This window comes from Bufo bufo, chromosome 5 (genome assembly GCF_905171765.1).
Source record: "Bufo bufo chromosome 5, aBufBuf1.1, whole genome shotgun sequence".
Taxonomy (NCBI): domain Eukaryota; kingdom Metazoa; phylum Chordata; class Amphibia; order Anura; family Bufonidae; genus Bufo; species Bufo bufo.
Window position 1 is genome coordinate 88,657,631 of NC_053393.1, and position 18,190 is coordinate 88,675,820.

The following is an 18,190-nucleotide window of genomic DNA, read 5'->3' on the forward strand; positions in this document are numbered from 1 at the left end:
TCTCCGTATTCAGTAGAAGTTGGGGAATGTGTTTTGGGGTGTCTTTTTACATATACCCATGCTGGGTGAGATAAATATCTTGGTCAAATGCCAACTTTGTATAAAAAAATGGGAAAAGTTGTCTTTTGCCAAGATATTTCTCTCACCCAGCATGGGTATATGTAAAATGACACCACAAAACACATTCCCCAACTTCTACTGAATACGGAGATACCAGATGTGTGACACTTTTTTGCAGCCTAGGTGGGCAAAGGGGCCCATATTCCAAAGAGCACCTTTTGGATTTCACTCGTCATTTTTTACAGAATTTGATTTCAAACTCCTTACCACACATTTGGGCCCCTAGAATGCCAGGGCAGTATAACTACCCCACAAGTGACCCCATTTTGGAAAGAAGAGACCCCAAGGTATTCGCTGATGGGCATGGCGAGTTCATGGAAGTTTTTATTTTTTGTCACAAGTTAGTGGAATATGAGACTTTGTATGAAAAAAAAATAAAAATCATCATTTTCCACTAACTTGTGACAAAAAATAAAAAATTCTAGGAACTCGCCATGCCCCTCACGGAATACCTTGGGGTGTCTTCTTTCCAAAATGGGGTCACTTGTGGGGTAGTTATACTGCCCTGGCATTCTAGGGGCCCAAATGTGTGGTAAGGAGTTTGAAATCAAATTCTGTAAAAAATGACGAGTGAAATCCGAAAGGTGCTCTTTGGAATATGGGCCCCTTTGCCCACCTAGGCTGCAAAAAAGTGTCACACATCTGGTATCTCTGTATTCAGTAGAAGTTGGGGAATGTGTTTTGGGGTGTCTTTTTACATATACCCATGCTGGGTGAGATAAATATCTTGGCAAAAGACAACTTTTCCCATTTTTTTATACAAAGTTGGCATTTGACCAAGATATTTATCTCACACAGCATGGGTATATGTAAAAAGACACCCCAAAACACATTCCCCAACTTCTACTGAATACGGAGATACCAGATGTGTGACACTTTTTTGCAGCCTAGGTGGGCAAAGGGGCCCATATTCCAAAGAGCACCTTTCGGATTTCACTCGTCATTTTTTACAGAATTTGATTTCAAACTCCTTACCACACATTTGGGCCCCTCGAATGCCAGGGCAGTATAACTACCCCACAAGTGACCCCATTTTGGAAAGAAGAGACCCCAAGGTATTCGCTGATGGGCATAGTGAGTTCATAGAACTTTTTATTTTTTGTCACAAGTTAGTGGAATATGAGACTTTGTAAGAAAAAAAAAAATCATCATTTTCCGCTAACTTGTGACAAAAAATAAAAAGTTTTATGAACTCACTATGCCCATCAGCGAACACCTTAGGGTGTGTACTTTCCGAAATGGGGTCATTTGTGGGGTATTTGTACTGTCTGGGCATTGTAGAACCTCAGGAAACATGACAGGTGCTCAGAAAGTCAGAGCTGCTTCAAAAAGCGGAAATTCACATTTTTGTACCATAGTTTGTAAACGCTATAACTTTTACCCAAACCATTTTTTTTTTACCCAAACATTTTTTTTTTATCAAAGACATGTAGAACAATAAATTTAGAGCAAAATTTATATATGGATGTAGTTTTTTTTGCAAAATTTTACAACTGAAAGTGAAAAATTTCATTTTTTTTGCAAAAAAATCGTTAAATTTTGATTAATAACAAAAAAAGTAAAAATGTCAGCAGCAATGAAATACCACCAAATGAAAGCTCTATTAGTGAGAAGAAAAGGAGGTAAAATTCATTTGGGTGGTAAGTTGCATGACCGAGCAATAAATGGTGAAAGTAGTGTAGGTCAGAAGTGTAAAAAGTGGCCTGGTCTTTCAGGGTGTTTAAGCACTGGGGGCTGAAGTGGTTAAAGGAAATTAAAGAATTTTGGCAAACTTTTCTTTTCATTTTCTTGTCTGTATCAATATTTATAAAAATCCAGAATTCTTGCAGTTTTAACTCTTGCCTCTGATCCACATAATAGGTTCATACTTCCTGTTTTGTAGAGATCAATTTTCAGCAGTCATCACATTATTATTACAGACAGGATTACAATGAATAACAAAGCATCCACCATTCATAATAGATGATGGTCACAGCTCACCTCCTCCTTCTCTCTACATAATGATTTCCGCACAGATCATAGCGCCTGACCACAACACTCTTCCATATAAGTCAAAGAGTCTTCTACAGTCTACAGGTTCCTACGATCCATGTGTCCACTGTAAATTATATCTTGCAAACCATTCATAACTAGCAGCGCACATGTACTGTGCTGGTCAAGTCTTTAAAATGCAGACAGCAGACACCCAGGGCTAATGCCTCCATGGGCGATAACGCCGATCACAGACATCTCACCCATCAGCGGTAGTGCTTGTAAAAACTCAGTGGCAGTATTGCTGTTTTTACTATCCCCGAAAAAGAGTTAATAAAAGCTAATCAGTAAGTTATTTATACCCCAAAATGGAATGCAAAAAACAATGATGGAAATATGAACAAGAGTTAGCTCTTGGAATGCGACAATTAAAAAAATATGTGGTCATTAAAGACCGAAACAGGGTGGTGACTAAAGGGCAAGGATGAGGGAATCAATTCTACTGGTTCAGAAATCAACTAAAAGTATTCAATCTAACAAATTTTGAAAGAGAGAGAGAGGAAGAGAGAGAGACCAATATGCTACTCTGGGTTTTTTGGAAATATATATGGGTTGTTTGGTTGGTAATCTTTCTCATTATCCAGATCACCTAGTATGTGTAGTATGTGTGTGGAGTATTTTAGGTCAGGCAATGCCCATCTGGGTTTTTGGGAAAGATATTAAAATTACCTTTCTTAAGCCAATCTTATGCCAGCAGAAGTAAGATGTGCTAATTTTCATATATTTTTTCCAGAAACCCAGAGGAACGTTGACTGGCTTACTATACTCCTCATGCTTACTTGGAGTCCTCGATAAGAAGAAATAGTACCCCAACCAAGGCCTCTCAGGCAGCCAAGCAAAGTTTGTTTGCTTAGCTCTGTTAAAGAGTACTTACCCAGAAAGAGCTGGACTCCTAGTATGAGGCAGATTTTCTTTCCTTTTCGAATGTGGAGTAGCTTGCATGTCTCTTTTCCACAGAAGTATTATGTGGAGATGCAAGCACAGCAATAGGTAAAAATCTTATCATAAACATGCACAGATTGAACAGTTTAGAGCTACCACCTCCTGTGATATTATATTAATTTTACTCTAAAATAACAAATATTCAGCAGCTAGGTTTATGTTATACGTACTATATAAAAAGTAGTCATAAAATGTTATTTATCCATGTGTTTTATAGATGCGTGATGTGATTGGAGCCGCAACTGCAGGACAAAGCCATTACCGTGCCAGTCTGGATAAAACTGTAGGCTATATGAACAACAACAAAATCCCCAGACATGTTCAGAAGCGTGTACGGACCTGGTATGAGTACACATGGGATTCACAAGGAATGTTGGGTATGAGTTCATCTTTAACTACTTTTAAGAGAAAAATTTCAGTTGGCACTAAAATCTGATTTTTGAGGTTTATCCGGAAAATGACAAATAGCCTCCAATTCCAAAGCTGATACCAATGGTCAATTGGCAAGGTTAGGCTGGATTTAAAGAACTTTCAAAGCAAGTACCACACAAAACAAATCAAGCCGTGCATGGGAATGGTAAGCCTTCATAAGGATAGGTCAACAATATCAAATCAGTGACTTTCCAACTCCCAGCAGCCCTACTGATCAGCTGTTTGAAGAGGCTGCAGCACTCCAATGGGTGTTGCTGCCTCTTTCTAGGCCAGTGATGTTACAATCAGTGGTCACATGGCCTATATGCATGGGCTTTAGCTGCAAAACCAAGCACAACCACTATATGGTGCTGCAACCCTTCCAAACAGCTGATCAACAGGGGTGCCAGGAGTCAAACCCTCACCAACCTATCCTGAGGACCGGTCATCAATATCATGAAACCGGACAACCCCTTTAATGCAAAAGTTTCAACATTTTATTTACAAAGATTCAGAGATCACAGAGAATACGCTGAAGCTGCATGTTTCATTCAAGCCTTTCGGTTGCAAGGTTTCTAAAACTCAATTTCCATTGCTGTAAACTCCTTTTTGTGTCTATAGCATCTGCCACCACAATTCATTTATGACATGTCTATTATCATAAAAATGGTTTGTGAGCTCTAAAATGCCTTAGAGGGTGCATGTCATCACATAGAGGAAGGCTGAATGTCCTCACGAAATGCTGTGTTTGTACCAATCAATTAATGAACTAAATGGAAAAAGTCTGATGAAAAACAACAAACACCGGGTATCTTGCGCTGTTGTCCTGTGCTCACACTCCCCGCTCTTTTTGTGCATAGGCACCACGTTGTCCCACTCTACTGCTGGCCAGCAGTGCCTTCGGCCACCGGCATGTGTAGTGTCTTCTGCAGACTGACGCTTGCGTGCCTTGCCTTATGCAAAGGTGTCCTGGCCTACTATAGGGAGCACGTGCGCTCACTCTCAGCCTTTTTAAGAGCCAGTACTCCAGTCCAAATTCTTCTCCACCCTACGGCTGGCTGCCCTTTGGTATATAAGGCACCTTCCCCAAGGGGAGTGTGTCTGAGCTTTAGGTTCCTAATCTCTAGTTACTAGTGAAGGTGAGATTATCTGTCTGACTAACAACTCTGACTCTCTGTTAGCTGCCCTGACCTTTGCCTGTTCCTCATATTGGTCCATTGCCGCCTGCCCCGACCTTGCACTTGTCTCTCAGATATGCTAGTACGCTGCCTGCACTGACCTTAGACAATCTCCAGACTACGTATATTGCCTGATCCTACTGTGCTTTTCACCAGTGTCTCTGACCTCTGTTGGTCAACAGACAACCACAACGGGGCTATCTCAAATGCTAGTGGCACAGTGACTCCTCCGCAGCAAAGTCCAGATCCCTGTATAGGGGTCTAAAGGGTGAATATGGAAGACCTGCTAGTATAACGCCCATAGAGTTAGCACTAGGCCAAACTGGTTGGTTGGCACAGTGGGTCCATAGCCACTGCCTGTAACAGGGCAGTTTCTGATCGAAGTCATCGAGTTAAACCTGCCCAGTATTTGTATTATGGGATTTGTTCAAATCTCATCCACTTTGCTGCTACTGTATTCTGTACTTATGGCCACCACTGTGCAGCAAGCTACAGGGAAGGTACAGGGCAGAGACTATGGCAGTGGTGACTGTGGTGAAGTGGTGCTCACGGGGGCATCCTCACCCTGGAACTCCCTGGGTCGTGCAGTGATAGGAGGGCGTACCCTTTCTTCCCCGAGGGCACATCCTGGTCTTTCTGGGGGCACCTGCCTGGTCATGATTGGGGTGTCTTTGATGTTAGCTAGATATTAGGTAGGTGCAAGGAAGTAGGGCACAATTAGGGCCTGGCAGATGGCGGAGTCAATGACCAGGCCCACTTGATTGCAATAAATAAAGTATTTTTTTACTGAATAGATGATGGGAGTTGTAGTACACATAACAGCAATAGACACAGTTCAGAGGTATATTACAAAGTAAGCTTCTCCCAATAGTTGTGTATAGGCAGTAGCAATGATGGTACTAACCCTTCCTAAGTCTCTCTATAGGTACACTATGCAATCTTCCCAAATAACCACAGACATGATAGGGGATAACTATCAGATTTGAGAAGGGGGGGTGGGGCGACTGTCAAATGCAATGGATCCCAAACAGAACCTGGAGTCATACGGTTCCAGTCCACAGTAGTCCAGGTTTCTTGTCCATGACCCCACTGCAAATGAAGGTGGCGGTGGCTAGCTATCAATGGCAGGACACTGCCACTGAGACAGAGGTGTGTAATGAAGGAACCACATAAGTCTGGATGGTGGACAACCAAACTGTGGGAACTGCTTGTGCTTCTCGGCAGATCAAACAATCCTCTCTACTGGTGGTCAATCTGGACCATCCACTTTCTCACCAAGAGATACAATACCCAAAAGTAGCCTCTGAAAGCCTTTTTATATGGCAGCAAGAAAAGCACTTTTATGCCCTCTTGTGGCAAGACACAGTGTCTAATCAGACCACACCTGTAATCATTTACATGTCTGCATGCCGGGTTTTTCAGTAATCCGACATTTCTGTCTTGGTGTGTTATGTTTTTTTGTCAATGAGTGTGTGTGTGTATAATGAAAATGACTTATGGTTTCGAAGACCATGGTTACTTTTGTAGTTGTACAGTTAAAGAGCTTATGGTTTCTATTCTACATAACCTCATAACCTCACATACCTTTCGTGATTGTATGTGACTGTATATATATTTATATCTTTATAGATGAATCTGAGCTCCTCGAGGAAATGCCAACAAAAATGCAACTGGCTATAGCAGTGGATGTAAATTTGGCGATTGTCAGCAATGTGGAATTGTTCAAAGTAAGTGGTGCGGCTTTATATGGGATATTAAGTGCAGAATGGAGGGGAGAAACTTGAATTATTTTAGCACAAGGCCGCAACATAACAAAATGTACAAAAAGTTAAAGGGTTTCTGAATGCATTATAGTTGTTTGCAAGAAATATAATAGGGGTCAGCAACCTCCGGCCCTCCAGCTGTTGTGAAACTACAACCCCCAGCATGTTCCATTCACTTCTATGGGAGTTCTGAGAACAGTTAAGCAAGTGTGCATGCTGGGAGTCGTAGTTTCACTACAGCTGGAGTCAGGGGTGTACATAGAAATCACTGGGCCCCATAGCAAGAATCTAAATCTGGCCCCCATTCCACAGGGCCGGATTGGGATTACAAAACAGCCCTGGCACACAAAAGAGGTATAATATATGCAGTGTGTACAGATGTATAGTAAATACAGCAGTGTATTGATGTGAGGTATGAGGTATAAATTACTTTATCTATTATACCTTGTACCTAACATATCAGTACACTGCTGTATATACTATATAGCGTACATATTGCATCTATAATAATGTGTAATATATGCAGTGTTTGTATATATATATATATATATACAGTTGCGAGAAAAAGTATGTGAACCCTTTGGAATGATATGGGTTTCTGCACAAATTGGTCATAAAATGTGATCTGATCTTCATCTAGGTCACAACAATAGACAATCACAGTCTGCTTAAACTAATAACACACAAAGAATTAAATGTTACCATGTTTTTATTGAACACAATATGTAAACATTCACATTGCAGGTGGAAAAAGTATATGAACCCCTAGACTAATGACATTTCCAAGAGCTAATTGGAGTGAGGTGTCAGCCAACTGGAGTCCAATCAATGAGATGAGAAGATGAGATTGATGGTGTTTGTTACAGCTGCCCTGCCCTATAAAAAACACACATCAGTTCTGGGTTTTGTAAACATTCACAGTGCAGGTGGAAACAGTATGTGAACCCTTGGATTTAATAACTGGTTGAACCTCCTTTGGCAGCAATAACTTCAACCAAACGTTTCCTGTAGTTGCAGATCAGACGTGCACAACAGTCAGGAGTAATTCTTGATCATTCCTCTTTACAGAACTGTTTCAGTTCAGCAATATTGTTGGGATGTCTGGTGTGAATCGCTTTCTTGAGGTCATGTCACAGCATCTCAATCGGGTTGAGATCAGGACTCTGACTGGGCCACTCCATAAGGCGTATTTTCTTCTGTTTAAGCCATTCTGGTGTTGATTTACTTCTATGCTTTGGGTCGTTGTCCTGTTGCAACACCCATCTTCTGTTGAGCTTCAGCTGGTAGACAGATGGCCTTAAGTTCCCCTGCAAAATGTCTTGATAAACTTGGGAATTCATTTTTCCTTCGATGATAGCAATCCGTCCAGGCCCTGACGCAACAAAGCAGCCCCAAACCATGATGCCCCCACCACCATATTTCACAGTTGGGATGAGGTTTTGATGTTGGTGTGCTGTGCCTCTTTTTCTCCACACATAGTGTTGTGTGTTTCTTCCAAACAACTCAACTTTGGTTTCATCTGTCCACAGAATATTTTGCCAGTACTGCTGTGGAACATCCAGGTGCTCTTGTGCAAACTGTAAACGTGCAGCAATGTTTTGTTTGGACAGCAGTGGCTTCTTCTGTGGTATCCTCCCATGAAATCCATTCTTGTTTAGTGTTTTACGTATCATAGATTCGCTAACAGGGATGTTAGCATATGCCAGAGACTTTTGTAAGTCTTTAGCTGACCCTCTAGGATTCTTCTTCACCTCATTCAGCAGTATGCGCTGTGCTCTTGCAGTCATCTTTACAGGACGGCCACTCCTAGGGAGAGTAGCAGCAGTGCTGAACTTTCTCCATTTATAGACAATTTGCCTTACCGTTGACTGATGAACAGCAAGGCTTTTGGAGATACGTTTATAACCCTTTCCAGCTTTATGCAAGTCAACAATTCTTAATTGTAGGTCTTCTGAGAGCTTTTTTGTGCGAGGCATCATTCACATCAGGCAATGCTTCTTGTGAAAAGCAAACCCAGAACTGGTGTGTGTTTTTTATAGGGCAGGGCAGCTGTAACAAACACCATCAATCTCATCTTCTCATCTCATTGATGATTGGACTCCAGTTGGCTGACACCTCACTCCAATTAGCTCTTGAAGATGTCATTAGTCTAGGGGTTCACATACTTTGTCCACCTGCACTGTGAATATTTACATGGTGTTTTCAATAAAAACATGGTAACATTTAATTCTTTGTGTGTTATTAGTTTAAGCAGACTGTGATTGTCTATTGTTGTGACTTAGATGAAGATCAGATCACATTTTATGACCAATTTGTGCAGAAATCCATATCATTCCAAAGGGTTCACATACTTTTTCTTGCAACTGTATATATATATATTATATATATATATATATATATATATATATATACATATAGAGCAGTGTATTGATGTTAGACATACAAGGTATAATACTGTAGATGCAGTGTTTACAAAAATATGTGGTCAGTTATACATTATGGTCACTGTGTGAGGTACATGAGGTTGTGTTTTTTTTGGTGCAGTTCCTTTGCTAGATCCTGCAGCCCCTGTGATGTTGATGTCATCACAGGTCCTGGCAGATGCACTGTTCTAACCTGGGAACTACACTTTACACTTTGCAGTTCCCTTACAGGAATTGTAATAACATCATCAAAGGTCCTTTAGCTTTAGAAAGATAGGAGCAATTAGGGGCCGTTGCCTCTCCTTCACTGCGGGCCCCTCTTCCTCAAGGGACCCATAGCAGCTGCGTGGTCTGCCTATATGGTAGGTATGCCACTGGCAGGAGTGCTGAAGGTTGCTGATCCCTACACTATAACAAAGAGGAACCAACAAGTGTATCGTACTGTACTGTTGAAAAAATACATAAGTCCATCAAGTTCAACCAAGGGATAGGTGGGGACGCGAATCCCAGAAGGAATTGAGACTCAGATTTCTACACATTTCCATAAGCATAAATGTGATTTTAATTTAAGAATTCATCTAAACCCTTTTTAGAACTGTTCCTGCTGTGACCATGTCCTGAGGAAGTCTGTTCCACAGATTCATAGCTCTTACAGTAAAGAAGCTTTGACACTTCCGGAGACTGAACTTTTTCCTCTCCAGTCGGAGGCAGTGCCCCCTTGTCTTTTGAGCGCATTTTACATGGAACAGTTTTTCACCGTATTTTTTGTATGGTCCATTTATATATTTGTATACGTTAATCATGTCCCCCCTTAGACGTCTCTTCTCAAGACTAAATAAATTCAATTATTTTAATCTTTTTTCATAACTAAGACGCTCCATGCCCCTTATCTGTACTTTGTCCAGCTTTAGTGCATCCTTTCTATGGACTGGCGCCCAGAACTGAACTGCATATTCCAGATGAGGCCGCACCAATGCTTTGTAAAGTGGTAATATCACATCCCTGCCCTGCGAGTCCATGCCTCGTTTAATGCATGACAGTATCCTGGTGGCCTTAGAAGCAGCTGATTGACATTGTATGCTGTAATTTAATCTACCATCCACAAGGACACCCAAATCTTTCTCTATAAGTGACTCTCCCAGTGTTACATCACCTAGGACATATATAGCACAGAGATTATTACTACCAAGATGCATAACTTTACATTTGTCCACATTACAACCAGACCCTCAAAACCACCCTAGATTAAGTTTCTCCAATATCACTCTGTCCCTCTCGACACAGAACACGGCAACCCTGGCTAACACCTGAAACACGTTTTCTACAGCGCTGCTCCAGATGTGCAGAACGCTTATGGAGAAAATATCAGCAGACTTCCTCCATTATAAATTTATGCTCAAAACATATAATTCGTCTCTCAACATTGCCAAACAAAAGTACTCCACCTCTCTCATCTCCTCACTCAAATAACCCAAAACGACTATTTGGCACTTTTCATTCCATTCTAAGCCCTAAAGTTCCAGAACCTGTCACTGACCTCTGCGCTGATGGCATGGCAACTTACTTCAGAGACAAGATTGGCAGTATCCGGCAGGAAATAATCTCCCAGTCCCCAAATAATTTAAATCCTCCTCCCTCCAATTCCTCCACATGCTCTTTCTCCTCTTTTGACCCTATAACAGAGGAAGAAGTCTATTGACTTGACCTGTGCTGCTAACTACAGACCTGTTTCTAACCTCCCCTTCATCTCTGCACTCCTTGAACATCTTGTCTACTCTCGATTAATAAGCTTTCTCTCTGCAAACTCTCTTCTTGACCCCTTACAATCTGCCTTTCGCCCTCTTCACTCTACAGAAACTGCCCTTACTAAAATGTCAAACGATCTCCTAACAGCAAAAATAAATGGTGACTATTCACTATTGATTCTGCTGGATCTCTCTGCAGCGTTTGATACCGTAGACCATAAACTCCTCCTCACCATGCTCCACTCAATTGGCCCTAAGACACTGCTCTTTCTTGATTCTCTTCTAATCTCTGTGGTCGATCCTTTAGTGTATCATTCACTGGCTCTTCTTCTCCTCTTCTTCTTTAGTAAGGTAGACTCACTCGTCCGGCGATGCACAGGTAAGCCCTTACCTGTGCCTGTGCCAGGAGCCGGTCTGAAATCAAATGCAGTCACCGGGAGCAGGCAGTTCCGAGATCAGCCGCCGGGGCCTTCATCGGGCTGTTCTCGGAACTGCCTGCTCTCGGTGATTGCATTTGATTTCAGACCGGCTCCCGGCACAGGCACAGGTAAGGGCTTACCTGTGCATCGCCGGATGGATTAGTCTACCTTACTAAAGATGGCAGCCCGCATGTGTTCGCTGGCGAACACTGCGAACTGACCATCACTGCCGAAGAGTGCTTAAAGAGCTCAGTTCAGTCATCGCTGTGCCCCTGTTTATATTTTTTTAAAGATGGCGAACACTGCGAAGTGACCATCACTGCTCTTGGGTGTAATCCATCTGGACCCGGAGCCTTGTTCACATTTATCCTATTTAACTTGTCTTGGACCATATCTACAGTTAGCCAAGTGAATATATTACTGGATGTACTAACAGCCCCAGCACCACAGATATCAGCTCCTTTCTCTTCTTTTGTATATACAGAGCTAAAAAAACATTTAGTAACTCTGCCTTTTCCTTATCTTCAGTGACTACCCCCTTTCCATTATTTAGGACACCTACCTGCTCAGACCTAGGTTTTTTAGTATTTATATATTTAAAGAGTATTTTAGGATTTGTTTTGCTCTCTTTTGCCACCTGCTGTTTGTTTTGTATTTTTGCTAATTTTATCTCCTTTTTACAGATTTTATTAACCCCTTTGTAATCTTCAAACGCTCCAACTGACCCCTCAGATTTTTTGCCCTTTTTACAGTAGCTGTAAGTCATGGGGGTTTAATTTTAGCTGTTTATACTTGTTACCTAAAGTAATAATTTTTTTTGTGCAATTACTCAATGTGGATTTAAAGCTCTCCCATTTATTCTGAGTATTACTATGTGACAGTAGCTGCTCCCAGTCTATGCCCTGAAATGCTGCCCTCAACCCAGGGAAATTAGTATTTTTGAAATTTAATGTCTTTGCTCTGCCTGACAGAGTTTGCTTCTTATAGTTTGGGGGGAATATAATTATATTGTGGTCACTATGACCTAGTGTTTCTCGAACAGTAACATTTCCAACAAGCTCTGCATCATTAGAAATTACCAGATCCAATTGATATACAGGTGAAACTCAAAAAATTAGGATATTGTGCAAAAGTTCATTTATTTCAGTAATGCAACTTAAAATTTGAATATTGTGAAAAGGTTCAATATTCTAGGCTCAAAGTGTCACACTCTAGTCAGCCAATTAATCCATACCCCCTGAGCAAAGGGGACCTGAGATTGTGACTTTGGGGTTTCATAAGCTGTAAGCCATAATCATCCAAATTATAACAAATAAAGGCTTGAAATTTCTCGCTTTGCATGTAATGAGTCTATCTCATATGTTAGTTTCACCTTTTAAGTTGCATTACTGAAATAAATGAACTTTGCACGATATTCTAATTTTTCGAGTTTCACCTGTATGTTTGGACAAACCAGCAAACTGTAACAACATCAGTTGTTTGCAAGACCGCAGAACTTGATTTCTAATACAGTGTAATAAATTCACTGATAGATGAAGGAAAACTGGATGAGGCTGGCAGCTGTGTCCCCCAGTGTTTAGCTTGGTTCATCTTGCAGGTAATGAAGACAGGAATACCCACCCCTCTGATAGATGTGTAGGGTGTTATATATAGTAACTCCTGGAAATGGTAGAAAACAGGGTGGTGTCACAGATATGCCAACCACATATATCTGGCATCTAATTGAACCTGTTTATTCTGAACTGATACAATTTTACTGTGCAAGACTGCACTTCCTTTTTCACTATTACGTTCCTTTGTTGTACTTGTTTTAAAGACAAAAAGCTCTGTTATATAGTAAAGAAGCAGGATACCCCAGCAGAAGAGAGTAGTTACATGAGGATGAAAAAAAAGACTTTTTACGGCATGAAGTTTATATTAATATTATTCTTTTTACTCAGGGCTGTGATAACCAGATGATTCAAGACTTGCTGTTAAAACTGAAATCCATTGTCTATTTACCGGGAGATTTTGTTTGCAAAAAGGTAAATTAATTTGCCACTTATTATCTTAAGCTGTATTATTCTAAATGATTTAAAGTTACAAGTGCATTAAAAGGATTATTTGGTTTAAAAAAAAGAGACCCTAATGTTTTAAAAAACAAATTCAAAAAACAGAAACAGCTCAACTCTTCCCACTACTGCCGATCCCAAGCACAGGCTCAGGTGCTGCCATGACTACCCTTGGTACTTCCTGTCAGCAGAGACATCCTCTAATAGCACGTGTCTGCTGCAGCCAATCACTGGTATCAGCAATCACGTGCAGCATCATAGGATGGCAGCTTGTAGACAAGGACAGGCAGAGACCTACAGAGTATTTAAACTAGATTGGCAGGGGACTGGAGAAGTAAGGGTACTTTCACACTAGCGTTTTTCTTTTCCGGCACTGAGTTCCGTCAAAAGGGCTCAATGCCGGAAAAGAACTGATCAGGTATATCTCCATGCATTCTGAATGGAGAGTAATCCGTTCAGGATGCATCAGGATGTCTTAAGTTCAGTCATTTTGACTGATAAGGCAAAAGAGAAAACCGTAACATGCTACGGTTTTATCTCCGGCGAAAAAAACTGAAGACTTGCCTGAATGCAAGGATAGGATGCAAGAATAGGGTTATATTAGTGCCGGATCCGGCATTCAAGATACTGGAATGCCGGATCCGTCCTTCCGGTCTGCATATGCGCAGTCACATCCAGATCAGCGGATCCGGCGGGCAGTTCCGACGATGGAACTGCCTGCCGGATCACACTGCCGCAAGTGTGAAAGTAGCCTAAGTAGTAGTGTTTGGCGAGAATGCTCTGCCGAACACCATTTTGACTCGACCGAACACTGCGTGTGCTCGAGCGTGATGCTCGAGTCTCCTCCCCGCACGTTTGTTGGCTGCTACACAGCCAATAAACATGTGGGGAAGTACTGGCACTCACGGCAATGCCGTAGCCATGTTGGTTACTGGCATTACAGTGATTGGCTGGCCGGAACGCATCATCGGGTGCTATATAGCACCCGATGACGCGTGGTTCGGCTCAGTCTTAGTCAGGGAGAGCTGCAGCAGAAGGGACAGATAGTGTAGGGACAGGAAGTGTTTTTTTTTTAAGGCAGGGTTTACTGTTGAAAGCTTTTAAAGACCCAAAAGTCCTTTTAACCCCTTAAGGACTCAGCCCTATTTCACCTTAAGGACTTTGACTTATCCAAGCCATTCTGAGATTGTTTTTTCGTCACATATTGTACTTCATGACACTGGTAAAATCAAGTCAAAAAAAGTAATTTTTTATTTATAAAAAAATACCAAATTTAACAAAAATTTGTAAAAAAATTGCAAATTTCCAAGTTTCAATTTCTCTACTTCTATAATACATAGTAATACCTCCAAAAAGTTATTACTTTACATTCCCCATATGTCTAATTCATGTTTGGATCATTTTGGGAATGACATTTTATTTTTTGGGGATGTTACAAGGCTTAGAAGTTTAGAAGCAAATCTTGAAATTTTTCAGAAATTTTCAAAAACCCAATTTTTAGGGACCAGTTCAGGTCTGAAGTCACTTTGCAAGGCTTACATAATAGAAACCACCCAAAAATGACCCCATTCTATAAACTACACCCCTCAAGGTATTCAAAACTGATTTTACAAACGTTGTTAACCCTTTAGGTGTTCCACAAGAATTAATGGAAAATAGAGATACATTTTCAAAATTTCACTTTTTATGGAAGATTTTCCATTTTAATAATTTTTTTCCAGTTACAAAGCAAAGGTTAACAGCCAAAACAAACTCAATATTTATGGCCCTGATTCTGTAGTTTACAGAAACACCCCATATGTGGTCGTTAACTGCTGTACGGGCACACGGCAGGGCGCAGAAGGAAAGGAATGCCATACGGTTTTTCAAAGGCAGATTTTGCTGGACTGTTTTTTTTGACACCATGTCCCATTTGAAGCCCCCCTGATGCACCCCTAGAGTAGAAACTCCATAAAAGTGACCCCATCTAAGAAACTACACCCCTCAGGGTATTCAAAACTGATTTTACAAACGTCGTTAACCTTTTAGGTGTTCCACAAGAGTTATTGGCAAATGGAGATGAAATTTCAGAATTTTTATTTTTGGGCAAATTTTCCATTTTAATCCATTTTTCCCAGTAACAAAGCAAGGGTTAACAGCCAAACAAAACTCAATATTTATGGCTCTGATTCTGTAGTTTACAGAAACACCCCATATGTGGTCGTAAACTGCTGTATGGGCACACGGTTTTTGGAAGGCAGATTTTGCTGGACTGTTTTTTTTTTTACACCATGTCCCATTAGAAGCCCCCCTGATGCGCCCCCAGAGTAGAAACTCCAAAAAAGTGGCAAAGTTTTTTATTTTTTTTATTTACAACATTCATCTGACAGGTTAGATCATATGATATTTTTATAGACCAGGTTGTCACGGATGCGGCGATACCTAATATGTATACTTTTTATTTATTTATGTAAGTTTTACACAATGATTTCTTTTTTTTTTTTAAATCATGTTTTAGTGTTTCCACTAAAGAGCCATAATTTTTTCAGTTTTTGGGCGATTACCTTGGGTAGGGTATGATTTTTGCGGGATGAGATGACGGTTTTATTGGCACTATTTTGGGGTGCGTGTGACTTTTTGATCGCTTGCTATTACACTTTTTGTGATGTAAGGTGACAAAATATGGTTTATTTAGCACAGTTTTTATTTTAAATTTTATACGGTGTTCATCTGAGGGGTTAGGTCATGTGATATTTTTATAGAGCCGGTCGATACGGACGCGGCGATACCTAATGTGTATACTTTTTTTTATTTTTGTAAGTTTTACACAATAATATCATTTTTGAAACAAAAAAAAATAATCATATTTTAGTGTCTCCATATTCTGAGAGCCATAGTTTTTTCAGTTTTTGGGCGATTATCTTAGGTAGGGTCTCATTTTTTGCGTAATGAGATGATGGTTTGATTGGCACTATTTTGGGGTGCATATGACTTTTTTATCGCTTGCTATTACACTTTTTGTGATGTAAGGTGACAAAATATGGTTTATTTAGCACAGTTTTTATTTAAAAATTTTTACGGTGTTCATCTGAGGGGTTAGGTCATGTGATATTTTTATAGAGCCGGTCGATACGGACGTGGCGATACCTAATGTGTATATTTTTTTTATTTTCGTAAGTTTTACACAATAACAGCTTTTTTAAAACAAAAAAAATTATGTTTTAGTGTCTCCATATTGTGAGCCATAGTTTTTTATTTTTTGGGCGATTGTCTCAGGTTTAGGCTCATTTTTTGAGGGATGAGGTGACGGTTAGATTGGTACTATTTTGGTGGGCAAATGCCTTTTTGATCGCTTGCTGTTGTACTTTTTGTGATGTAAGGTGACAAAAAAATGGTTTATTTAGCACAGTTTTTATTTTTTACGGTGTTCATCTGAGCTGTTATGTCATGTGATATGTTTATAGAGCCGGTTGATACGGACGGGGCGATACCTAATATGTCTACTCCCCCCCCCCCTATTTTTTACCAATTTTAGGGGGCTGGATCTTACAGGCTCGTCACCGGAAAGTAGCGCAGATGCCTAAGGAAGGCATCGCGCTGCTTTCCATGCCATCGGGTCCCCCCTACAGCCGCATGGGGACCCGATGGCACCGCCGCCCACCGGATAAGGTAAAACCGCAAACCGCAGGTCTGAATAGACCTGCGGTTTGCGGCGATCGCCGATGCGGGGGGGGTCACATGACCCCCCCCCGGCGTTGTGACATCCTGTTCCGATTAACCCCCGCCGCGCCGCAATGTAATTTTAAACTTAGGACGTACCGGTACGCCCTGGGTCCTTAAGGACTCGGCAAACATGGCGTACCAGTACGTCCTAAGTCCTTAAGGGGTTAAAGACTATTGTTTTATCTGGCTGCAATATATATTATTAGCGCAACCTGCGCTAAATTGCGTGCAATTGTTTGGCCTCTGCTGACAGTGACACAACCTCTGCTACATCTGTTGTGTTACATTTGTGCATCTTAAATATCTGTGACATTCAGCGCAATTGTTTGGCCGCTGGTGACAGCGACATTACCTGCGCTACATCTCCTGTATAATGTTTGCACATCCTAAATATCTGTGACATTTAGTGCAATTTTTTCTTAGCCGCTGGTGACAGCGGCATTACCTGCGCTATATCTCCTGTATAACGTTTGCGCATCCTAAATATCTGTGACGTTCAGTGTAATGTATTTGCGCACACACTTACAAAACCTGCGCTACTGTACATGTGACATACTTGCAAGCATATATACCATTTAATATGCTCAAGGCGAGCAGTAAGGGACGGGGAAGTGGCCGTGCTGCTGAAGGTGCACGCAGAGGCCGTGGCCCTGGGCGCAGTGAAACTGTGCCTGCTGCCAGAGTGTAAGACCGTGAACCGGGGAGGGACCCCCAGGATACAGCGAAGTCATGGAATAAGGAAAGCGACACGAACACCAGCTCTTGATGCAAAAACAGTAACTTTACTGAACAGTAGTATTAACAGTAATAATAGCAGTAGTTACAGAGAGTATATCACTTACAATTCAAAATACAGTGAATACCACAAGGTTACACTCCCATCCCTTAACCCCCAAACGACACTGTTTCACGTGCCCTGAATACTCTCAGCCTAGACGCTGGAGTAGCCTTGTAATGTCCAGAATACCCGATACTCCAGGTTCAGAGTCACGGTACCAGCCCAACTGAACAACCGTTCCCAAGGCGGCGTACACAGCAGAGCCCACAAGTCGATACAGTGCCGCAGGGTAACGGACCTGACTGATGGCGCACACGGCAGAGCCTACAAGTCAATAATCGTGCCGCTGAGTCACTGATCTGGGTATGTCCTGTGTTCACTGGTTGCTCCAAACCGACAGCAAGTCCCTGCCACAACATGTGATCCTGCAGAACCTGTAACTCTGTCCCTCTGTTCCGATCAGCTTCCTGATGCCGATACTCATTCCTGCGAACAGAATCCGGATCCACACGGTTCTCTCATGCAGCTCACAAAATGGCAGACTGCTTCTTCTCCAAGCTGAGCAACACCACCTCTTATGGTAGCTCCAACCGTTCCATGGCTCTTTCAGCCTTCCGGGACCCGATC

At 41.4% G+C, this 18,190-nt stretch overlaps 1 protein-coding gene across 1 annotated transcript in view; it reads left to right on the forward strand.

The window, feature by feature from the left end:
- CNGB3 (cyclic nucleotide gated channel subunit beta 3) overlaps positions 1 to 18,190 on the forward strand; it is a 286,679-nt gene that overhangs the window by 210,967 nt on the left and 57,522 nt on the right. Inside the window, exons 12-14 of the mRNA XM_040433859.1 lie at positions 3,311 to 3,470; positions 6,312 to 6,409; positions 12,973 to 13,056. Coding sequence (XP_040289793.1) covers positions 3,311 to 3,470; positions 6,312 to 6,409; positions 12,973 to 13,056 — 342 coding nt within the window. The remainder of the gene's footprint in view (positions 1 to 3,310; positions 3,471 to 6,311; positions 6,410 to 12,972; positions 13,057 to 18,190) is intronic.